General features: G+C 45.0%; 1 protein-coding gene across 1 annotated transcript; it reads left to right on the forward strand.

Annotated features, from left to right (window-relative positions):
• The first annotated feature begins 11,040 nt into the window (after nucleotides 1–11,040).
• On the forward strand, nucleotides 11,041–24,642 carry RAB1A (RAB1A, member RAS oncogene family). Its single transcript, XM_051783502.1, is given in 9 exon segments — nucleotides 11,041–11,109; nucleotides 11,111–11,344; nucleotides 11,346–11,378; nucleotides 11,380–11,447; nucleotides 17,640–17,712; nucleotides 19,878–19,973; nucleotides 21,320–21,415; nucleotides 22,396–22,527; nucleotides 22,800–24,642. Coding segments are annotated over 9 exon segments (984 nt in total). The 5' UTR covers nucleotides 11,041–11,055; the 3' UTR covers nucleotides 22,998–24,642.
• The last annotated feature ends 106 nt before the right edge of the window (nucleotides 24,643–24,748 follow it).

The raw sequence follows: 24,748 nt of genomic DNA on the forward strand, positions 1-24,748 counted from the left end.
ATTTACAATCCATCACTATCTATTTGTAGAACAGCATTCTTGAGAAAACAAAAGGGCTTTTTTTTTTTTATTTTTTACATGCATTAGATCAAATCAAACCACTGAAAGTTCCCCTTTCCTTCCTTTCTCCCCCAGCTGCTGATGTAGACTGATAGAGGAGTGGGTCTTTACATGCAGAAGACCATTTATCTCAAACTTGACCTAGACAAGTTTAAGTCTGTTCAGCATGTGACCTCCTTCTGCAGTGTTGAAGGGGTGGCATGTGATTGCAGCCCACAAGGAAGTCCCTCAGAACATCCTGAACACCCACAAAATTTGGATGTTTCGTACTTGTCCTTATTCCCCTTCATACATCTCGTTTATACATGTTCAGAAGTCCAACTTCAAACATCTCCTTTTTGTTTGGTCACTTTTTGCTATTATATAACTTAAAGATTTATTTTTTTTTTCGGAGTTGAACAGCCGTACTTTTAAAATCACTGGTATTTAAATTGCTGGTTAAAACGAGTAGGTTCCTCCTGAGTGGCGTATTTGTGCCGATCAGGTTAAATGAGTAGCCCTTCTATATCTCATTTTTCTTCCCTTCTCAATCAGAATATATTCCTGGGAGACCTATTTTGTAAGCCTGTCTGCAGAGACTTCTACATAGCAGCAAGATGGAGCCTTTTCATCTTGAAGCTTCACAGCTACAGTGTAGCAACTATGAAACAAAAGTGAAACCAAGGCATTGCGGGCCCCAGTTTTTATACACGGCTTTTACTTGCTTTAGAAGGCAAATTGCTGCTAAATTAACATTTCTGTAAGCATTGTGGTGCCCACACAAGTGCTGCTCTGATGAAAGGGGACGTCTTTACCTGAGCTGGTTGTGGTGATGTTGGGAGGGACGAGCACATTGTGTCAGCCATTATTATTCTTTTAGTGAACATGAAACTCAACTGATACTGGCGATACTGGTTCTGTCTCCTTTTTTATATCAATAGCTTTTTTTAAAAAAAAAAAAAAAAAGAAAGCTTAACTACAATAATTACCTACTATCAATAATCAACTATTAACTATTACAATAAACTAATTAAAAATGCAAATAGGTTGTTAAGAACGTTGTTGTCAAGTGGGCTGTATATGTGTGGGTGGGTCATCCATTGGGATGGAAAGGCCAACAGGATGCTAGTTGTAAAAACAGAGCATCATCCCCTACAGGTCAGCTCTGCCTTGAACGCTTTTTGTGTTTAAAACTAATAAAATGAATAAAATTGATAAAAATGAGCTTTTGGCTCAGCTGTGGGAAGGAGTCCAAAGTCCTGGGTGACTTTCATACATGTCTAGATACAATTAAGGGCAAAGTGCAGCATTTTTATCCTGTCAGTCCCCGTTATCACTCTCAGTTATTAAGCAAGTGGTAGGTATTAAGATAAAGCTTGCCTGAAACATTTAATAGACATTATCTATTAGACTGCATGTGCCCCGTTTTATTTCTTTCAGGGTCTGTCCCTCACTGGATGCCAGACTGTCCTTTGGGATATAGCCCAGTGAGCAGGAGAAAAGTGTTTGAATTCGGTAAAATGGCCATAAACATAAAGGTATAGTTGGAACTTTCTTGGAATACTCTCCCCTGTCTTCCTATTATAGGCCAGTATCTTGGTTCTCTGCAGCCAGTTGCTTTGGAGAAACGTTATGGAGAAGAATAATGAGTCATTTCTGACTCAGTTTAATGGCTTTATCAGGACTGAAAAAGCTTTGGCTGGACTGAGTGCTGTACCCACAGTTCATTTCATGTAGCTCTCTTTGTCATGTGCAGTGACTGCCCACCAAAAGAAAATGAAGATGCATTGCTTCAGCTTTCATAAGGACGATCCGTGGCAGGTTTTGTTGTATCCCTGAACAGAAAGTGGTTCCAGAGGCCATCAGTTTTCTCTGCTCCCGTGTCCGCAACGTACATTGCAACAGTACATGTTGTCACTGCACAGTTTCCCCGTGTCCTCTTAGTTTTAGATAGGCTGCATCCTCCTCAGTAATCTTTTTATGACATGGAGCATAAAATGTAACCACTAAAGTAGGGCGGGTGGTTATTTTGCATAATTTTGAACAGCTACTCAAAGTGGGATTTGGGGAAGAATGTCTGACCTCATAGTTCTGTAGAACTGGGTGCCTTTCAAAAGAGATGCTCAGAGTGGGGTGCTCATTCAATTCACCAAGTGTTAAATTTGACATACTCTAGGAAAGATGAGGCAGACTGTTTTGAATTATGAGGAGGGCTGGGATCTCTGATATTGTTAATTATGTGGTGATGGAAAGCACAATAGTCCATTGTTCTTTCTGAACTACAGTACTAGAACAAAAAAAGCAATGAAAAATCATCACTGAGGAAGCTGCCACTTTTGTTCCCTTGTGTGCTGTATCTCTTCCATGGGGATATCTCATGGACACCAAATAGGAAAGCAAATGTAGTTGTCCTGATTATTTTTTTTCTTCAAACCCCATCACACACAATAAGCCTCTGTGGCTTTCTGCCCCACACAACTTTCTGATGCTCTTGATTTAGGTATGATGTTACTGTGCCTTTTGAACCACGTTTTTTATCAGATTTTGTATTTAAACATAAAAACCCAGCTATGGAATGCATATTACGTGGGGCAATGTTATGTTAGATAACAGCCAAATTTGAGTAGTTAATCTCATGTAATCAAAATGTCACCCTTTTTTCACATGGTACAAAGGGAATCTCATTAGTTAATGAACATAGGCAATGCATGCAGCATCATGTAGGGAGAGATTGCATTTAACTATGAATTATTAGATCCTTGAATACTTTTCTTAAGATAAAAGAAGCAAATAATTTGAGTACCTTTTCTCAAATAATATTATTTGTAATTGTTTCTCACAATAGCCAACGTAATGTAAATAGGTTTTTTAATTTCTTAGTGGTGAATTTATAGCTCCTGAAATTATATATTTGTTCTCTCCTTTCGCTTGCTTTTAGAAAGAAATTGGAGCTGCTTCATCAGTGCCATATCATGCTGTGGTTGGCCACATGAAGAGGATCATATTGATGAATTAGTGCAACGACCCTCCCAGACATGGAAGGATACCTCTTACAAGAAAATCCATAGGTGACTAATAGGTGGTAAATAGTCTTTGAGATCTGGGAGAAACATTTTGGTGTACCTGGAAATCAATCTAGATCTAAATTACCTGCCATTGTGGATATTTTAGTCTTAATTCATGCTTTTCTACCACATTTGAGAATGTGTCCTGTGTCTGAACACCTTTGCTTTCTTGTTTGTTTGTTTTTCACGTTTGTTAGTCACTACACAGTGCTACTTAGAATCAATTTAACACCCTTCCCTTGTGTGGAGTGGTTCCAGGGAGTGATGATTGCAGGATTAGCCTGCTGGTAATTAAATGTTGCTGCCTCTTAGCTTGAAAATGAAACAGCTCTATGGAATTTAGGAGTTTCTTGCTTTATTCAGGTTGTATGTGTCTAAATAGTATGGATAGGTGTACCAAGTCAGTGCAGACACAGTGCAATCTTAAAAAAATAAATTACAAATGCAAAAAGAGAAGAGAAAGAAGGAGAGAAAGATAGAGAAGGAAAAGAACAAGAAACTATGGGAAGGAAAACAAGTTCACTCAGCTCATTAAGACTTCGAATTGCATGGAAAATTTTCCAGACTTAGCTGAATCCTGAGTGTAATTTCCTAATTTTGGCTTCATACAATCCAGACAGAGTTTCATGTCGGGACTCATTTTCACTCACAGATGGGTCTTCAAAATTTGCAGGTGGTAAGTTGTGTAAAATAGGTCGTGTTGCCTGTTTGTTGAAGCCTGGAGGTATCCCTGTTCCAGTAAAGCAAGGGCTGGGTTCCTTACCATTTGTGGACTAAAGAACCCACTGAATGCTTGCTTCTCATTATTGGCTTTACCACTATGAAGAGTTATATCTCTTGAATTCACTGATTAATGTTTTAAGCGGAATGAAGCCTTTTTTAATTTTATTTTTTCTTAAAATCTGCTATCAAAAATCACAGTATTCCACCATTCAAAGACAGTTCTTTGCTTCTTCAAAGACTTGTTAAACTGATGTGTACCATCCTCCTTACAGGACTGCAGTGGTGTAACCTCATATGACACAAATGATGAGCTTCTATTTGAAATAATAGGGATGATGCCTAATCCTGGACAGTTCTGTCTGGCCTGTGTTAGGGTAAAGATCAAGGCATTTGACTGTCATAATTGAATCACAGACTGAGCTTTTTGCCTTGAGCTTTTGTTACATTTAGGGATTCATGCTGAATAACAATAATAAAAGATGAACCCCATCTGGTTTTCTGTTGATTGTTAGTTTAATTTAGTCTATGACTACTCAAAGTTTAGCCTGCCAGCCAGGGAAGGTATGCAGTTATCAACATTACTGATAGGATAAACCAATTATGGAAGCTTATTTTCAAATCTCCCCAAATCCCATAATACTTAACAAAGTAAAACTCTTGAGTTGAAATGTACCTGTTTACAGAAAGATACAACATCAAATAGAGGCTTCATTTAGGGCTTTGGGTAGACTAAATGGCCTCGTTGCCTGCCTTTTTTCTTTCCTCTGTTGCCATTTTTAGGCATGAAATATAGCAGGAAACTGAGAAGAAAGTATGGACAAGTGTAGAGTTGTAAGAAAGACTTTTGAGAGTTGTCAGAAAGAGTTCTGTGCTTGCAAGGCTGTGGAGGCCGAAGCCCTGAACAGTATGTGCTGTGTTTTGAGGGTCTGGTTAGTGCTGCATCTTTGAGCTGTAACAGTTATTTCTCAAACAGTGTCTAACCATTGCCTTGGCAGGACTCCAGATTAATCCTGTGGGGAGAGGAAAGTGCCTGTGGAGCTTGGCAAAAGTTGCTTGTTCTTTCCTCCTGAAGATATGTGTTTGTTCCTGGGTAGTGTGGGAGGTGACTCCTCCTTTCTCTCTGCATTTGTAGCCACCATGGAAACAGATAATCCCAGAAGATGGTTTAATATGCAATTGCAGACCCAAATGTCATTATATAGGTCTGAGACTCTCTCTCCTGACACTTAATTGGACACGCATGTGCAAGCAGTTTAACAAGCCTGCTAATGAATGCCCCAAACCAAGTTAGATGGAGCTTCTAGGGAATGAACAGGGTGAGAACAAAATGCCAAGGGCCAAGAAAGACAAAAAAGCACAAAGGACAGTTGAGAAAGACATTCAAAATTTGGATCGTGACAAGTGTAAAATGCTATTGTCGATGTCAGGCCATGAAACAAGAGGGCATTCTGTTGTTGAATCACATGTTTCAGGCCCCTGTAAGTGTGCAATACACAAAGTATGTGCCAGGCAGGTGTGTAAACAGGGTGAGCAAACAGAGGAGGATCATGAACAAAGAAAAATTGAGAAGAAAGTTTTTGAAGATGGAAGAGGTCATAAGAGAGGCTGGTGGCACAAAAGCTGGTGTGGAAGAAAAAGGGTGTGAGAATAGAAGGAAAGCTAAAAGAAAGTACAGCCACTGATTTGATTTGCTGTTTTTCATTAGAAATTTATCCTTTTGCCACATGAAGAAGATACAAGCTTTTCAGCTTACCAGGGTGAAGCTCTCTTCCAGAACTCTGGCATCAAAGCCACCTACAAAACCCAATAAAGCAACCTTCAGAATTAAATCAGTGTCAGTGTTAAATAACATCCGGTGCCAAGCAGGGAGATGCCAGCCCAGCTGCATGAATGGGTGCCAGAGCATTTATATGATAATTGGTATGATGAATCAAACTCTTAAGCAAGCAGATACCTAAGCAAAGAGCGGAGCGGCCAAATTCCATGGAGCACTACCCTGCTATCTCCCCTGTTGCAAAATGCATGAGTCAGAGGTAGGAGATAGCCCTGGGCAGGACCTGCAGGGAGTACTCTGATCCCCTCTTGAGCAAAGCTGATGTTTCTGGGCCCTTTTCAGGTGTGCTTTCCAGCAGGACTCTGCCCCAGTGTCTATGGGGCATTCTACCAAGCTCTGCTGCAGTAAGGAAGGGTTCATTTGCTAGAAGGAAATGAGTGCTGCGAGCAGGACATCAGGAGAGGGCAACCTCAAAGTCCAGCCCCATGTTGTGGTGAGAGTTTGAGTGGCCATTATAAAAACAAACAGGTCGGATCCTCAGCTGGCACAGAGACACACGGGAGCTCAGCATATGAGCTCGGGTTCTGTGCCCTCTATCTCTCGTGGCACTGAAGATTATGACTGAAAAGATGCCCAGAAGATAACAGATGAAGTAAAGTGTACTGAGTTCACCAGCAAACTTAAGTAAAAGCCTGAGATGCTTAATTTATCCTTGGAATCATTTTAGTGGTGAGCTTTTTTTACCTTTCTTGCGGATGCTGTCATAAATGGCCTGTGGGAACGGTGGAATTGTCATATCTGGACGTTTTCAAGAACGCCATTATTGACATCAAAATTGATGCAGCTGAAGCAGAGGAACTGACTGGATCATCTCTTGGAGTCTCTTCCAACCTTCTTTTTTCCCCATGATTTTAGCAGGTGCATTCAGTTGCTGTCCTAAGCTGGCAATGTTACCCTGCTTCCATGAGGCTCGTGTCCCAGAAGCCGCAACTCCCACAGCCCTCTGCTTTCTCCATAGCTACTCACACGTTACAAAACGTGGTATTGTCAGTTTTGCAAAATATAGCAAAATCATGATCTGAACCATGGCAACAGTGTAAAGTAAAAAAAAGGAAAGATACCAAAGTTAATAGGTAATCAGCTTATTACAGTGTTTTATGTCTTGCTCAACATAATTTTCTACCTCAGATTTGGGTGACGGTTGCCAGAAAAACTTCCGTGTGCTCACAGCAGTAATCAAGCAAACTGGGCCTGAAGAAAGGAGGCAGAACAAGGTGCTAGATCTCCTTCTAGGAGTTTCCCAAAAGAGATTTAGCTCACTGGAGTTGGACATCTGCTCTCTGAGCATCCTGCTATTGCTTCACATCCCCCAAGTGCTCTTGACACCTCACCCTGCCCGCACCTCTTGTCTTCTGCCTGTGATTGGAACCAATGTGAAAGCTCTGGCTCCATTCCCCTCACTGTAGGATGTGACAGCACAGGCCAGATGTCCAGCAAAACCAAGAGGTAGAGCTGCACATCAGCTGTTTCCTGGTGATTCACAGAACAATAAATTTCGCTGCACTTCTGTAAGAAGCAGTGAGTGGTAGTGGACCAGCACTTTTAAATGGTTCCAAAATACCATTTTCCTCTCCATTACTATTTTTCTGACATTAGACTACACCTGAGTATGGGTTCATTTGTTCTTTCCCTTCCAACAGTACCACAGATCCATCAGCAACTTACTTCTCCCTTGCCCTTTACTTCCTAAATCAAGAATGAATAGGAAGAATTTGCTGACACCACTTTAGGTGTGCTGCCAACACATCCAAAATGGATTGGTTATATTGTCTAAAAAACACCAGTAGCTGACAAGTCCTGCAGAGAGATTATATACATGGGAGGACTGTGAGCAAGACGAGAGAAACACACTGCTATTGATAAGCTAAAATCAGTGTTTGTTCCCCAGCACTCCCAGTATCAAAACAGCCAATTGCAATGTTGTGCCTTCCTGGTGCCTGACCTTCTCGGCAAGACTGTTGTGCATCTATCAGCCTGTGAGCTTCCCACTCCATGGATCAGACACTGAGAAGGGGGAGGGGAAGTGAAGGGCAGAAGAAGGCAAGAGGGCAAATAAATACCTATATTTTTTTTTTTTCTGATTTTATACAGAGTCTAGGGAAAAGGACCCAGCAGGGGGCAAATGGTATCTGAATGCTGCTGTGCTAACGTGACAGCTTTATGGGGAGGCAGTTCTGGGTCAGAAGCCTGATTCCTCCTACCTTTGGTTCAAGAACTGTTACACAGGGGAAAAAAAGACATTTTCAGGGTAAAACTGTGGTAGAGTGGTAGAGAGCAGACCTGAAACCTTCCTTCACCCTGTGACTGTGTGATATTTTTATATAGCTAAGAAATATGGACCATCCTCTGCTCTCCTGTCCCCTCGTTTCCCAAAACCTTCTCTGGCACACGCCTTTTGTGGCCTGGGGAGGAGAGAGATGGGAGCAGGGGAGGGCAGATTACCTGAGTGGAACCAGGAACCAAGCAGAGTTCAACCTCAGAAACACGAGTTAGTGGGTCAGGACACTGCCCCAGGGTGGATGGGACAGGGGAAGGTGGTTACATGTCATGTGCTCATGGCTTTCCCTTGGCTGCTCTGGTAGAGCACTGTAGCCCAAGCTGAAGGAAATTCTGCAGCTAACAGGATAAAATCAACCTCTATTTTCACAGGCAGAATTCAGCCCTGAGGGTACACAAACAATGTTTCCCTAACTGGCATCTGATATTGCCCTTTGCATTATGCTCCTGATAGTGAGAGAAGAGCAAGGCCTCTCTGACCATCCAGCAGTTCATGGTGTACAGGACAAACTGTGAATAGCCCCTGAAGGCAGGAGGAGAGACAGGACAGAATGTGATACACAGGTTATAAACCATTGCTGAGATCCCAGCTAGATAGCAGGCAGGGGTCTCCAGCTGAGCCTGTTCATCCAGTTAAACACGTGCATGCACTCAGCTGCAGGTGACATCAGGGCAGCAGGTGACCTCAGCCTGAGCATGGGCAGCAGAAAAACCTCCCTGCACCTCCCCACAGAGCTGGGGGGAGACTTGCTTTTCATACTTACCCCTTAGCCAGGGGTTGCTATGACTGCCACCCTGCCAGTGCAGTCACACAGATTAAATATGCTCGTCTCAGACACAGACACATTTCTCTGAGATGAAACAGCATCCCAAACTCTTATTAACCTGTGCTGTCCTACTTCAGAAGTAAATCTAATTTGTGGGTTCATAGTTAGCTGGTGTGGGTTTGTCCCTGTGTCTACTCTGACTTTGCTGGGTACATTTAGGCAGTGCCATATGTGGCAGAGCCTCTTATGTATTGTGGCCTGTGAGCATTATTCCTGACAACAGAATAAGGAATTGGGGTGGTTGGAGCTTTTTGTTTCACTGAGAAAGAGAAAATTAAAAGCACAAATGTTAAAAATGTCCCTGCAAAACCATTTTTCGTACTCAGCAGAGAATTAAGTGCTGCCTGCAAAATGAAGTTTGTCATCTGGGATATTCCTGCACATCTGGTCACCTTCCATAGAGTGCCTTGAGAGTTGTGCTGTACAGAGAGGAGAGAGTCTCAAAGGATTCACTGGATTTCTGATGGCAAACATCAAACAAAATGGGTGTTGTTTCACAAGTGCACAAAGTAATAGAGAAAGGGAAGTGGAAACTTTGGCGATGGCCACCACAGAAGCAGCAAGTACAGCAAGGTCTGTGGTAGATTAATCTGTAGATTATGTTACCTAACAAGCAAGGAGAGAAAGCAAAGGAAACCCAAACCCTTGGTAACCAGTGCTCAGCATTGCCAATTACACCCAGCACAGTTTATTGACTTTTTGTGAGGAACTGAACGTAACTAAAACCACAAAGATGGTGTGACTTCTCTTGGTCTTACTGTGGGGAGAAAAAGGACAAGTCTGCAATTTCAGTTCCTCTGGGGCTTCAGCTCTACTCTGTTGCTGTCCAAGGGAAAGACTCCCATTCACACTGGTTATTTTGATAGTCCCTGGCTGTACTTACACTCCTGGAAGTCAGGAGTGTGAACACACAGCATCTAAAGCTTCCCAGCTTGTAAACTGAGTCCTACACACACTTCCCTGCACAGGATGTTTCAGTGATCTTGCAATACACTTGGAGATCGTTCCTCCTGTCCTTTGAGCCTGTTGGAAGATAAACTTTGGTCAGTGTATTATACTATGCCCTTTGTGATGAAATAATGTCAGATAATATGTGTTTAGTGGGGATTTAAATTCCTGAGCTCATTACAAGGTGCTGTTAAGACTTGTAAGGTTTAGCAGTGCCCCGTGTGTGAGTCTGGAATGATGTGCAGTGTTGCAGTCCTGTGCCCTCTGTGATGCTGTGGAATCAGCTGGGGCCTAGGAATAAACCTGGGAACATCAACAACTAAAGTGCCAGCAATACAATCTGATGTTGAGTGAGAATTTGCTATAAGTGGTTGACCAGAAAACCACACTCCTGTATTGCAAATTCTTCCAGCTGTAACAGGTTGTTTGCTCTGAGATCCCAAGCACGGGACAGTCCCACCATGCCCAGCAGCAAAAAGAGCGTGGAAATATTTACTGTTCCCAAAGAATGCTGTGAAATGCGAGCTGAAAGAGAGCCTTTGATAAAAGATGCAGTGGCAGTGTAAAAAAGCACTGTGACTTACTAATGCCCGTGGAGAACAGAGGCCTGACAGAGGCTGGAGAAGCCCCTGTGCTGCTCCAGGTGCTGCTGCGCTGCCACCCCTGCGCTTCCCAGTTTTAGTGCAAGGTCTCCAGTTCTACCCCCACCAGACACGGAGATAAGTGGTAAAACAAGCAGCAGAGCGGGTTCTCCCCTTCCTCCCTCCACCTGCCGGCCTGTCCGCATTCCCAAGGAACATTCCCGACGTGCGATGTCCCTGCCCTGTCCCTCCCACCATCCCCCGGCCTCGGGGCCTTGGTGGGACACTGGGAATCCCATCGGGGCGTGGGGGTCAGACCCGGGCGGGGGTCGGAATCGCCTGGTCACCGCCTGGCGTGGAGGGAAGGGAACCACCGGGAGAAATAAGGCAACCACCGGAGGAAAGGGAACCACCGGGCCGCGCTGGGGGGTACCGGGCCCAGAGGGACGGAGGGATGGAGGAAGGGATGGAGGAAGACATGGAGAAACGGATGGATCCCGGGAGGGATGGAAGGATGGAGCCCGGCACGGGACCAGGGATGCGCCCCGGACCCTGCCCCGGGATAACTCTCGGGCGCGGCCCCGCCAGGCCCCGCCCCCCGCGCGCGAAGGCCCCGCCCCCGCCCCTCCCGCGCGCTGACTCGCCCGAGCTGCCACGTCTGCCCGCTGACGTCACCCCGGCCGGCGCCCTGCGGCCAATCAGTGGCGCCGCCCGCCGCGCCAAGCCGACGGGGCCTAGGGAAGAAAGGCCGGCCGGTGCGCATGCGCCGCCTCCGCCGCGGGGGTAGCCGGGAGAGCGAGTCCACAAGGGGCGGTTTCTGCGGGCCGGCGACGGCGGCGCGGACTCGGTTTCCCGTGGCGCCCCGCGACCGCCCCCCGGCCATGTAAGCGCTGCTCGGCGAGCGGCCGCCCCGTTTCCTGGTCGGGCTCCGGCGGCCATTTTGGGCTGAGGCGCAGCGCGGAGGCCGCGGAGCGGGCGCGGGCGGACGAGCCGAGCCGAGCGCCGGGCGATCGCGGCTCCCTCGGACCAGCGCACCGCGGAGCGCCTGCCCTCGGCGGCGGGAGGTGCCGCCGCACCGCCCCCCCTCTCACAGCGCGCTCGCCGTCCCTCGGGCCGCGGGCCCCACGGACATGTCCAGCATGAACCCCGAATAGTGAGTGCGGGGCGCGGAGGCCCCGGGACAGCGCTGGGGGCACCGCGCGGGGCGGGGGGGGGCCGGGCCGAGGCCGTGGTTCGGATGGCTCGATCCCCCCCCTCCCGCTGTCCGCGGGGCCGCGCCCGGGGCCGGGCGGCGGGAGAGGAGAAGGGGGGGCGGCCCAGGGGTGGGACCGAGGGGGCCGTGAGGGGTCAGTGGTGTCCCCACTGCGAACCGGCATCGCCGCCCCAGCGCCCCGGGAGCGCCATGGGGCGCAGCCCACGGCGATTTTCCCGGAGCTCGGGAAGCACAGTGGGGCCTTGGATCCAACAAGTGCCCGGGGGGGCACCGGCGCCTGGGGAAAGGCGATGGCCCCGGCCCGCGGCGGATCGGCGGCCAGGGGTCCACCCTTCGCCGGAGCTGCGAGTCATGTGTGTGTCACATGGCTCTTGCAAAACACTTCTTGCCTATGTAGATTTTGCAACGCTGCGACTCGATAATGGAGCGCTCTCGGGGCTCTGACTGGAGCTGGAATAGCACTTGCCTGGAAAGCCTGGGGATGACACAGGGTTTTTTGTTTTTTGGGAGGGTCGTTGTGTGAGTGTGGCCTTTCCCCGCTCGGGAGTCGGGGTGTCTGAGCTCTCTAGTAGTTCGTGAGAGCTGTGTCCTTCCCACCGGGCTGTGGGGGACAATAAACCCTGTTTTGCTCGTGGGTTTTTTTTGAACGAATGGGAGGAGTGACTTGGAGTTAAGTTTAAAAAGCGCTTCAGAAATCAGCTGCTGCACTGCCAACCCTTTAACCTTTAGGGTGTGTTTAGGCTTCTGGCTTTGCTGGCACTCCAGTTTGGGGGTGGTGAAGCCACTGTGCCCTCTGATGTCACTCAGGTGGTTCTGGTACTGAAACACACGTGTGGTGTGACGTTGCTGGTCTGGATACCCATGGACTCTGCTCCTGGCAGACACTCTCACAACCTCTGTCCTCACAGCTTTTCCACACAACATAGACTCCTGACTCTCGCGTGTCCGTGGATCCTCTGGCTGTTTGCACAAATGTTACCTCTTAAAATCACCTGAGGAGCAAACAAGTGCTCATCAGCTGGTGTGAGGGAGTTGGTGAAACCCAAGGGGTACAGCCAGGAACTCAAGTTACATCTTGGCAAGATTACATCCCAAACTTGCATGTGTAGCTTAGGAAAACACCAGGACAAGTAGCTGGAGGTGGGCAGGGGATGAAAGGCCAGCAATCTGCTGGTGCCTCTGTGGTCCTCAACAGTTAAACTCAAATTTACCTGTGAGACTCTGAGTTTTAACACCTGCAAAGTGTTAGACCACTAACAGAAACGGGTCAAAAGGGGCTTTTTCCAGACGTGTTTGGTTCAGGTTTTTTTTTTGCCTTTCCTGAAGTCTCTCAGCTCTCTAGAATAATGCAGAGAGTCGTTCCCTGCAATGAGGTACTGAAAGCTGCTGTGAAGAGGGGGAAAACGTTCTAAGGGAGGCTTGTTCTCAGTGAAGAGCGCTCGTTCCTTGTTCCTCACAGAACGAGCTGCGTTCTTGAAAGTGAAACAAAGAGGAAAAGCTGTAGTTTAAGATTAACTTGTAGTGTTAAATTGCCACTTCCTGATAGGGTTTGGCCTGCAGGATGAGGGGAGGAGATGGGAAGGGTGTGGTAGGATGGACAGAAAATACCTGTCACTGCAGTGGGTGTACTTGGGTCTGTGTTAACCCAGGAATAAGATTTAAGGTATTATGGCATTATTCTTTCTAGTTCCCTGTAGCAGATATGTCCGCTTTCCTCTTAGAAGCGCCTTGTAACACATTCTCACTTCCTTATCACAGCTTCAGATCAGGCTGTGGCCCCAGATCCTCTCTTCTGGGCGTGCCAGAACTCTGTCAGAAGTCAGTGTGATGGTTAAAATCTCTCACTAAAGACCCGTTTCCTTCATTTTTCCTGCTGAAGTTCAGGATTAGAATCTGCTCGTGCAAGGGCTTGAAGGGGGAGGTGTGTGTGGCTCTGAGAGCTTCCTTGGAACTTCGGGGCTGTGGGACAGCCTAGTGGACTATTTGGAGCTGAAGAGGAGTGGATGAGATATTAGTGTTTGGAAGCTAAATTCTGAAAACACCTGCCCAGTGAGCACTGGGATGTATTCCTTCTGTGTTCCTCCCTCCCCGCTGGTGTTTAAATGAGCAAAATGTCAATATTGATTCTGCTGTGACTAGATCATGTCAGGTTCAGCATTTCCTACCCCTTCTGCCACTTGCATGTGGTTGGCTAACTGGCACAAACACTTTGGTGGGTGCACTACCCAAGTCTTACCAGGAATTAATCTTGATCCATGTTCTGTAGTGTCTGAATCTTGTTCTAGATACTCTCAGGCAGAGATGAGGAAATTAAGTGGGTTTTGGAGTAAGTCTGGAGTTGTTTTTTTTTCATTCTTCAGGAGTGTTAGAGAATACCTGTGAGGAGGTTTCGGTCTTGTGTGATGGTGGTTAGTAGATGACAACTGAGTAGCAGCTCCTAGGCTGCTGGAATCATCTGAAATTGTTTGTGTTCTAACCTTTCTAAACATCAGTCTGCAATGCAAAGTGGCATTATGGCTCCTGGGTTCTGTTTACTTACACAAGCGGTGTGTAATCAAAGTGACAGTCATGCTCCTCTTCAGTAAAATTTCTAGGGTGGTAGAACAAAGACCTGGGATTGAGGCTGCCTGACTACCTGTTCACTGTAAACTTGCAGCTGACATCAGTGATTAAAGCTGATTCCAGCAGTTCCTTCTTGGAGACAGATGACTACCTGGTCTTGTCTGCTTTGGCATAAAACCTTCCTGGCATTTAGAAAATCCCCACGTGCCTCCCTGTATAAACAACAGTATCTTAGAGCCCCACAGGTCCCTTGTTCCACACAGCTTTGACCAGGCCTGTCCTAAAAACTTGATTTCCTGGTTTTCTGCTGAACTGCTGACACGGGACGTGCACATAAGAGGAGGATGCTGCTGCACTGCTCAAAACATCCACAGGGCTGGTTTGGAGGTGCCTGCGTTTTTTTTTTTCTTTTGCAAGAGGCAGTTAAACTTCACATACTTGTCCTTTATCTCTTGGGCAAGAGGAAGTGACTATATCCCCTTCCTGGTGGAGAGGATTTGAAAGCCTCACTCCTACTGGCTGAACCTGCCTTGCCGTATGTGCTCTTCTAGTGAGATTTCTCTGAGGGTCCCAAGTATGACTTGCTTATGTAAATGGTGAGAAATAATTGAATGATTAACCTGAATTCCCACTGTCTCCTAAGTAGTGCAGAGAAGGCTCTCTAAACTGGAGGAGTTCATGAGTTTGAGTGTTCAGGTTTAAGGAGCAAAATTCAGTGGCTTCAGAAATGGTCGTGTGGCTCTTTGGGAGTAAATACCAGAATTAACTGGTGTGTCTTGTTGGACCCATTGCTGCAGTTGAACCCATTTACACAGATACTCTGTTGGTGTAGTTCAGTCTAGAAATATTTAGTTTTATTTGCTTTAAACCACTGCTGTACCCAGGAGCTGTCTCAAGCATCGCACTGTGTGTAACAGGCTGCACGTTTGGTTCTCAAACCCCTGTGTGGGCACCTGCTGTGTTTTAAAAGGTACAGCTTCCAAACTGCATTTGGAAAGGAAGGCACTATGTTATTGCAATATGGAGTGTCTTAGAAAATTAAAAACTTAAACTGCAGGGTTCTACTTAAATTATTTCCAAATTGATACCGGTCTAAGCATCAACCTTGCTTATCTCTGGCAAAAGTAGGTTTTTGTGACACAACACCAGTTTCTATGGTCAGAGACAGAGCTAAACCAGGAAAGGCTGTTTCCAGCCTGTTGCTGGCCCTGGTTTTGGTAGGGGTGAGGCAAATGGCTTAAGGCCACCACGTGAGCCTGTGGTTATCACTTGCCTCTGAAAATACTGAAGCCCTAAGTGAGGGGAGATCTGAATAGCAAAGATGTCAAACCCAGTATTTAAGGCTTCTGAGTTCCTGTTGTATTTACTTAACAATAGTTCTGTGTATAAGCTGTTATTCTTGTTTGCTTCTGAGCAGTAACAGATTTAATGGCAGGGTAGGTTTGGTTGGGAGCTGCTCATAGTGCTAAGAGTAACAGAGGAAGACAAGTTACTTGATGTCTGGGGGAACCTGAATTACTCTTGGAAGCAAGGGGAGGCTTTTAGGTGGATCTCAGACTCATAGCTGAAGCCTTACCTATACCAGGAAGGATTACTTTTTTTCCACTAATTTTAGTAAAAACAATGTAGTGCTAATATTCACATGTTAATATTCTTAAGGGGATTATAATGTGCTGCAAGCTGTAATACTTTCAAGTGTATTAGTGCTTGCTTTAAGTAATAATGTAACTTCAGGATTGCTGAAAATTCTGGGTATGTAGGAAACTGAAGAACCCAAGCTTCCTGAGGCATCGTGGTGGGGGAGAAGGCACACGTGTAACAGTGGTCCAGGTCTTGCAGCTCTTGTACCTCACCTTGGTCTCCAGGTTACAGAGAGTTTCTGCTGCTCTTGGGGAACTAAACAATTAGTGGGGTTAAGAAGTTTTCTGATCAGTGTTTCAGCCATCTTGAATCTGTTGAGATATGTGGGTTGTGATGCAATGTGACTTATGCCCCCTGAACAGTTTCAGTTAACAACTGTCATTCCTCTAAAACCATCTTGCCTTGTATTAGTACATGACTTGACAGGTGGAGTGGTGACTTCTGTGACTGTAAGCTGGTAGGTATCCTTTGATTATTCTTTTTTTAATACCCTGAGTGCTGTTAGGTTTACATTGTAAGGTTGCGTTTTTAAGGATCAGCTTATTAGTTGCTACATTTACCACTCCTGACTTCTCTCTAGCCTTGAGAGGAGTGCTTGGAAACTGGAGGTTTCAGCTGGGTGTGTTCCTGCAGCCTGGGGCCAGCCAGGGTGAGAGTCACTTGGGCACTGAAGCAGAGGAGTGGTGAAAAGCTGAGCAGTTGACCATCTGCTTGGCTGTTATCAGCTGGGGATGGATGCAGTTTCCTGGCTGGATTCCTGCCAGCCAGAGTCAGTGGCGATGCTGAAGAATAGTAGGTGGGGGACAGTTGATTTCAGGCATTTACGTAAACTTAATCTTTACTCAGCTTGGTTAAGTGGGCATAAAAATATGCCTGTTAAACTCTTGTGGTTAAATGAGAAGAGGACTTAAAACTGACCACTACAGGGCTGGAAAGTTGTAAACTGAGCTAGTGTAGTACTTAAAAAGCAAAATAACTTGTGTTATTTGTGTTGTCTCTGCTGCTTGTTCTCTACTATGAAATTTCCCCATTAGTCTTAGGACTAACACAGAAACTTATATTTTGCCAACAATGAAATCTTCACTACTCTTAGAAGTGTAAATCTAGGTTGGTCACTGATGACACTGTACTTGTTCTTTAATGTTGGGAAGACTCAACATTAGGCAAGAAAAGAATTGTCAACTCTTCCAGTGTGTCTTGAGAATTACTGATATCACACCTGACATCCCCCAGAGATGTATCCTCATCTGGCAATAACTTTAGCTGTAATTCCTGAAAGGCAGGTGGAGTATTGGTCTCTGCTAATAAATAGTCTGTAGTGGAAGGTGGATGTTAATTTTGCTTTAACAGGCACTGCAACTATGACACTTGGTGTTCATAGTTTGTATATTTAAATTGCATACTGTGCTGTTGCATTCTGTTGGAACTTAAATATGGGTAACTCAAACTGAGGAAAGAAATGGTTGGCTTTGGGCAGCTATGTTGTGAAGCCTCTGACTCTGAAGATGCAAAGATAATGGCTCTGGTGGGCAGCAGGCTGTCACTGCCACCTGCATGTTATTTGAGTTACTCACCCAAGCAGTGAGGCTTACACTTAATTGCAGAGCATGATTTTCATCTGTGCTAGACCACAAAGGGCTGGAGTAGGACTGTGTTAGTCTTGCTGATTGTCCGACTAATATCCTCAGAGTAACTTCCTAGGAAAGCACAGTTCCAATAAAAATGCTGTGTTCAGAGCATCTACTTCACACTTCCCTTACCAAGTAAATTGTGTCTAAACTGGATAGAGGAGCTTGGAGTTGTAGGTGAATTTCCTAGCAGTGAATTAATTTACCTTTCTCAAACATCATAATACCCTGGCGTAAGGAACTTGGTTCTTGACAGTGTTTTTCATTAAGTGACCTAATTTTTTTTTTTTCCCTTCTGCAGTGACTATTTATTCAAGCTACTTCTGATTGGAGACTCCGGTGTTGGGAAATCTTGCCTTCTACTTAGGTTTGCAGTAAGTGATCATGCTTGAAAACTTTATGTAAAAAAGCTGCTTAGCAAGAACTCTCCTTTCAAGTAGTTCTGGTAGTGAGGCTGATGTCTGTCAGGTCTGGCATACCAAGGAATAAGTATAGTATTGCAAAGCCCTCCTATCTTCTGAATTTGTTTCTAGCTGATGTATTTGAGTAAATCGGAAAGAAATAATATCAAGACTGTGTCCAGTTAAATTTAATTCTAATTTTCCTGTTGCTAGAGAACAAGATATCTTAATTTAACTTCCATCATTACAGTAGTGGTAGAACACTGAAGGTGGAAGGATATACTTGAATTCTGGGGTGTGAGCCTTCAGGCATGAGGGGTACAAATGTGTCAGGGCAAGGCCTTGATCAGTTACTACTTGATAAGAACATTTTCTGCCAGATAAAATTTGATATCTGCATTGAAAAGATCTACCAGTTGTTTAGTCAGAGAAGCAATTGAAATAATAATCTAGGAATAACGAGGCCTTGTGCTTCCTTTAGTGAATGTTAAAATTGCTGATGGGCTGCTCTGGCTGAACTTTGATGCAAGAAGCTCAAGTTTTCCTGTCAACAAGAAAATTTAAAATGGGTTTGACAGCTCTTAGTAGAAAAAGCTGAAGTCCATTGAACTTCTTATCTGTGCCTGTGTCAAAGTGCAGCTTTATGTTGCCGTGGGAAGAGAGGAAAGAAGGGAGAATATGGGACATTAACTTAGAAACTAAAGTGTGGTGCTACCACAAGGTGATGGCACCATTCTCACAGCCTGAACAATTGCTCTGGGCACCTCTGGGAAGAGCCTGTTGTGTCATGTTATTAGTGTGAAATGGTGGTCTGGGGTGTGCAAATAGTCTCAGTCACAGCTGTCACAGCTGCTGGTGGTGCAGTGTTAGGGGAGGGAGGCACTAAAACCAGTGTGAGATGGAGAAGGATGTCCCCTGCTCTGCTCACAGCATGGAGGCAGTGGATTGGAAGTGACACCACGGCTGGAGCAGTATTCCCAGAGCAGTCTAGCCAGCTTCTCTCACAGATACTGTTGAATTAATCCTGGCCTCATGCAAATAATCCAACTTTTCCTTTTTGATAGCCAGCTTAAGTTTGTGCTCAGTTATCTGGTGTTTCTTCAACTAAGTAGCTCTTTCCTTTGGAAAAATGTGACTTTCCAACTAAGCTGTTTTACCCTGACATAAGGAATTACCACAGCATTCACTTACCTGTGTTCTTGATGCTGTAGGTTAAACTTCAGGCTTTTCAAACATACCCTTCCAAGTATTGAAATGTTAAGGAAATAAATGTCATGTCATTCTTAAAGGCTTAATATTCCATTCTTACTTGGATGTATTACCCAAGATGTCTTCCATTCACAGCCCAAAGAAATCCCTTGTGTTTGTGATACCTACTGGTTGCATGAAAGCCTTTTGTGGTATATTGTGCATGAAGTTCTATCCTACAGGTACTTTAGGGATAGAAACTTCCTTTATTCTGACAAGCTGACAATCACTAGAAGGTAGCAAAGGCTGATCCAGCCCTTCCTGTGTGCCTTCAGGCCTGCTGGAGACTGCAGCCAGGTCCCTGCAAACTGCTCAACAGTTTTCCTTCCTGTATTGACACAGGCTGCAGAGCAGAGGACTCAGCACAAGTACCTCAGCTGTAACTCTAACCTGCCTTAGCAACCAGCTGCAGCAGCAGAGGATCTGAAATTCATGTGTGGAGTGTGACTGAAGCAAAGCCTCTGACTTGTAGGTGGCTGCTGTGTAACACAGATGAAAAAAACATCAAAGGAGAATAAAAATCTGATGCATTTTATTAACCACAGTGGTTATTCTGAGTAGCTCTTCAGTCTGCCAACTTGAGCAAAGACTGGTTTTTACACTACGAGTCACAAGGACTTAACACTGCAGGATTTCCAGAAAAAAAAGCTTTTTTTGACTAGTTTTTGAAACACAGGTCTGGTTGTTTGTGGTGCGTTTGAAAAGCTTTTGCAGAATTTTTGAAAAGTAGATACTCTGTGGAAATGCATAGTTGCCTCCTGGATTTTGCCATGAGAGATCAGGCTGGTTTTCCAAGGAAATTAAGTACCCTTGTCTGCCTGGTACATAATGAAGTGGGTGGCTGCAGAAGAGGTGCAGCTGGCTTGACTTCTGTTCACTCTCTCTCCTAGGATGACACGTACACAGAAAGTTACATCAGCACGATTGGTGTGGACTTCAAAATCAGAACTATAGAACTAGATGGGAAAACAATCAAGCTTCAGATAGTAAGTAGTATTTCTCAACTCCTGGGTACTTTAAACTGTTTGAGCACAGAATTATATTCATAACTGTTGGCAGTTATCTTTGTACTTTAATCATTAAAATGTAAGTGATAGCTTCCCTGTTACAAGAGGCAAGGCAGTTTTCACAAGATTCCAGGACTTCCCATGACCTGTCCTTAAAAGAAGGATGCTTATTATGTTTCCCTGAAAGAGGAGATTCTGTGCTGGAGTGCTCTCGTATCAAAATTGGTGTAGTTCTGCAGTTCTTAGCAAGGATTTGTGTAAGTGCAGGAATACCACAGAGTTGTCCAAGATGCCTGAATTCCACAGCAGCTGTTACTAGCAGACTGCACTGTTTAATGCTGGAAATTGCTTTTGTTGACCTGAGTGGAAAAACTGACACGAAGCCTTGTAACTGGTCTGTCTGCCTTAGCACTGGGCGGTGCTGCTTTTGGCCTTCACTTGGAATAAACAGGGGAAGAGACTTGGCAGTTCTTTAATCTTGAAGCACTCTAAAAGGGTGACTGGTGTAATGAAACCCAATATCTGTGCAAGGTCACACAATCCTTGTCAGCCACTGCTTCCAGCTCAAGCAAAGGCTCTTAGGACTCGAACAGCAATGACTCAGGGATTCCATGTTGTGAAGCAGGAGTCCAGCTTACAGCCAGAAGCCCGAGCCTCCAGACTCCAGTGTAACTGTCCTGAGTATAGAGCGGCCCACTAGGAATGCTGTCACTGTTGAATCAGTCTGAGTCTGACTGTTTCTAACCTGCAGCCAGCCCTATTCTTGACACGGCTCCAGGGAGCTGTTTGGGCAAGTGCCATTCCTGTCCTGGGTGGGGGAAGAGGTCAAGCACCTAATATCCCTCCTTAAGTCTCACAGCAGGAGAAGAGAACTGGGTTTGGTTTGAGTTGTTGCCCTTAAATACTTTTGCTGGAGCTCCTGTGCCAAGGACGTTGCAGGGAGTGGTCATGTTGGAGACCTGCAGCTCCGACCTTCTTTCTAACCAAGCCCTGGTTTGTGTTTGTTCTTCTGAGCACTGAACCATGGCTTCTCCATGGGTTAAAACTGCTTCATGTTCTCCTCAGAGAGATCTCCTGGCCACCCTTGGCTGAAACTAAGGAAATGAGCACTTGAGAAAAGTGGCTACCCAGGTGCAATTCTGAGCTAAAATACTTGATCTCCTCAAATCCTGTTTGATGCACACAGTTTCAGAGCCACTTCTGCAGCTGTGATTTGGATGTGGTTGTAGTTGGGTGGCTGATCCTCTGAGCTGTGTTGCTGGAAGCTGCTGTGTAACTCTGGCACAGCCACACTGCGGTGACTGACCCTGTTACTTGTCTTGTAGTGGGACACGGCGGGACAGGAGAGGTTTCGGACTATCACTTCCAGTTACTATAGAGGAGCTCATGGCATCATAGTTGTGTATGATGTTACAGATCAGGTAAGTGTTAAAACCTGTGCCTGGAGAGTTTCTTCAGGCTGATAAGTAAATAAACCCAGGAATTTAACAACTGAGCACATCTTAAGGAGACAGTGGCACAGTTCTCCAGGCTGCACTGAGGTTTATCAAGCCAAGTGTATATATTCCTCTGCAGGGTTTGGGGCTGAACACAGAAATAAAAGGAGCAGTGGGATTTGTGGCTCTAAAACAATTGTACTTTAGGCTTAACCTCAAACTTGCTGAGCAGGTAGCTGATTGTTCTGTGTGAATACTTCTCACCCTGCCTTTGGTAGCAGGAAGTCTGAGTTACTGATGGAAGTTGTTGAAAGATTTCTGAATGTACTTGAACTTTGGTCTACAGTAAAAATGGGCATTTGGAACAGAAAATTGTCAGCATGTGTGTAGGACACAACTGAGCCAGTGTTTTCTGTGAAAGGATCTCTGAAGATTACTGGGGCAGTTGTCCTGTTGGAAGGGCACTTGGGAAGTGTAGGGTTTCTTCATTAATAGAAAAAGAACAATTGTGTTCAATTGCTAACTGGAATATTGATCCAGCATTTCTGCAGTCAGAGGTTGTTCCAGCATATCTACAACAAGGTGGTTTGCACCTGATACGCGGTGCTTTGTAAATTTGTGGGATTCTTCTGGTTTCAGCTGTGTGCTGTGTCTCTGCTACAGGAAGAGGAAGAAGAGTCCCAGATGGGTGAAGCTCTTGAATATTCAAGATATGGAGCTGGGAAAATAATAGGGGGGGAGGAGTGCAAGAAGGGCTGATTGTGTAGGGCTTGGAGCAGGAGCTGTGTAGACCATGTGGTGACTGGGCTGTCCTGAGGCCATCAGGGATGGCAGCATTAGAGAGTTCTCTCCCGTGGTTGTGAATCACATTGGTCAGGGCACTGCCTCCTGTTCTTTCCTGGTCATTACCAAAGTGCTGAACTTCCCTCTCCCAGGGCCTTGCTTACAGTTCTCTTATCTCACAGGAGTCTTTCAATAATGTAAAGCAGTGGCTGCAGGAGATAGACCGTTATGCCAGTGAAAACGTCAACAAGTTGTTGGTGGGGAACAAATGTGATCTGACCACAAAGAAAGTAGTAGACTATACAACAGCAAAGGTATGTGGATACAAACAGCTGTGTTTGCTTGGTGAGCACCTGCTTTGGTTCATAATGCACGGAGCTGCTAGAGCAGGGAAGTGCTGTGGTACGTGGATGTCAGGGTGACACAAATGGGGGCAGTTGAATGACCCCCTGCCCTGCAGGTCAGACTGGAGATGGGGGGTGGGGTGGAATCCAGGAACCTGTGACTTATCTGGCAGTGCACCAGGAAAGGAGGTGAGCTATGAACCTGTGTATGAGCTTACTGTTCACTGTTTCTCAATTTGCAGGAATTTGCAGATTCTCTTGGAATTCCCTTTTTGGAAACCAGTGCAAAGAATGCCACAAATGTAGAACAGTCTTTCATGACCATGGCTGCTGAGATTAAAAAACGAATGGGCCCGGGAGCGACAGCTGGTGGTGCAGAGAAGTCCAATGTTAAAATTCAGAGCACTCCAGTCAAGCAGTCTAGTGGAGGTTGCTGCTAAAACTTGCCTCCCCCCTTTTGTCTCACAACAATGAATTTGCAATCTGAACCCAAGTGAAAAAAAAAAAATTGCCTGAATTGTACTGTATGTAGCTGCACTACAACAGATTCTTACCGTCTCCACAAAGGTCAGAGATTGTAAATGGTCAATACTGACTTTTTTTATTCCCTTGACTCAAGACAGCTAACTTCATTTTCAGAACTGTTTTAAACCTTTGTGTGCTGGTTTATAAACGTGTAATCCTTGTTGCTTTTCCTGATACCAGACTGTTTCCTGTGGTTGGTTAGGATGTATTTTTGTTTTGATGTTTCTATTGGCATGTTTAGATGTCAGGTTTAGTCTTCTGAAGATGAAGTTTAGCCATTTTGTATCAAACAGCACAACAGTGTCTGTCACTTTCCATGCATAAAATTTAGTAAGATATATGTAAGATCTGATTTGCTAGTTCCTTCTTGTAGAATTATAAATGGAGAGATCACACTATCTGATTAATAGTTTCTTCATACTCTGCATATAATTTGTGGCTGCAGAATATTGTAATTTGTTGCACAATATGTAACAAAACTGAAGAAATGTTTAATAAATATTGTACTTATTGGAAGTAATATCAAACTGTATGGTGATAAATATTGTCTTAATTTGTATGGCTAAGGGGGAAATCAGGCTTGCATTGTGCACAAAACATATCTCTGTGTGCAGCCATGGCTCTCAGACCTCCTGATAGACCAGAGACCTTCCCTGCAACTCAAACCAGTGGCTGCGGCCCCAAAGCCTGAGCTGTCGTGGTGCTTAAGGCACGTGTGCTGTACTAGAAACACCCAGCCAATGTTCATGGAGGCATAATGCACTCTGAATGTACAACAGTTCCCTAACTTAGTCTTGGAACTTAATTTATTTCTCAAGGACTCCACTTAGGGGATTCCCGACAGCTTTGCGTAGTAGGGGAGAGAACAGTATTTCCCTAACACGAGTGATTTCAGCGTAACCTGGAGGAGGTGTAACTTTCTACCAGTATATTATGTCTTTTCTATATACTGTTAATTCCATCCTCTTTTAATCAATACTCTTCTGACTTAGTGCAACAGCTTAGCTTCTATTCTGTTCTGCAGCGAGGCACCAGGAGGATGACATGGGGGCAGCAGGGCCCCCCACCAGACTGTTGCTCAAAGTAGGCGCTATCTCAAATAATTTGGAACTAACCAGCAGCCAAGAGGTTTTGGATGGTGTGTGATTCTTTGTACAGAGCTAATCAAATCATTAGTGCCTGATGTCTAGCTAAAAGCCACAGGAAAGCTAGCCTATAACACTTCCTATACATGTAAAATTGTTCAGCTTTATCTAAACTCAAATGTTCAGCCTATTCTGTAAATAGTCTCATGTTTGAAAGACCATGTAACATTCCCCTAGTAGTAAATACACCCTGTGATAGTAAAAATATAGCCTAGGTATGTTGTGAGGTATAAACTAAAACTGGTGCAAATATCCTCTGATTTTTTTTTTTTGGGGGGGGTGACTTTGGCTAACAGCTTTCTTCAACATAGTTGCATAAATCAACAGGCAATTGTAATACATAAAGTATTGTCATGGTTAAGTTGAACTCTTCCACTTGAGACCTTCACAATAAAGTGATGTGCTTTCTAGTAGAGATGTGCTTGTTGGTATAATTCATTATAAATGTGAGTGCCTGCTCCTCAAGAGCAGGAGCAGCAGCGAGTGCTGCCCAGATCAGGAAGCAAAGCAGAAGGAGGTTG

The sequence above is a fragment of the Manacus candei genome, unplaced genomic scaffold (assembly GCF_025592945.1).
Source record: "Manacus candei isolate 608988 ecotype Guabito, Panama unplaced genomic scaffold, ASM2559294v1 h1tg000017l, whole genome shotgun sequence".
Classification (NCBI taxonomy): domain Eukaryota; kingdom Metazoa; phylum Chordata; class Aves; order Passeriformes; family Pipridae; genus Manacus; species Manacus candei.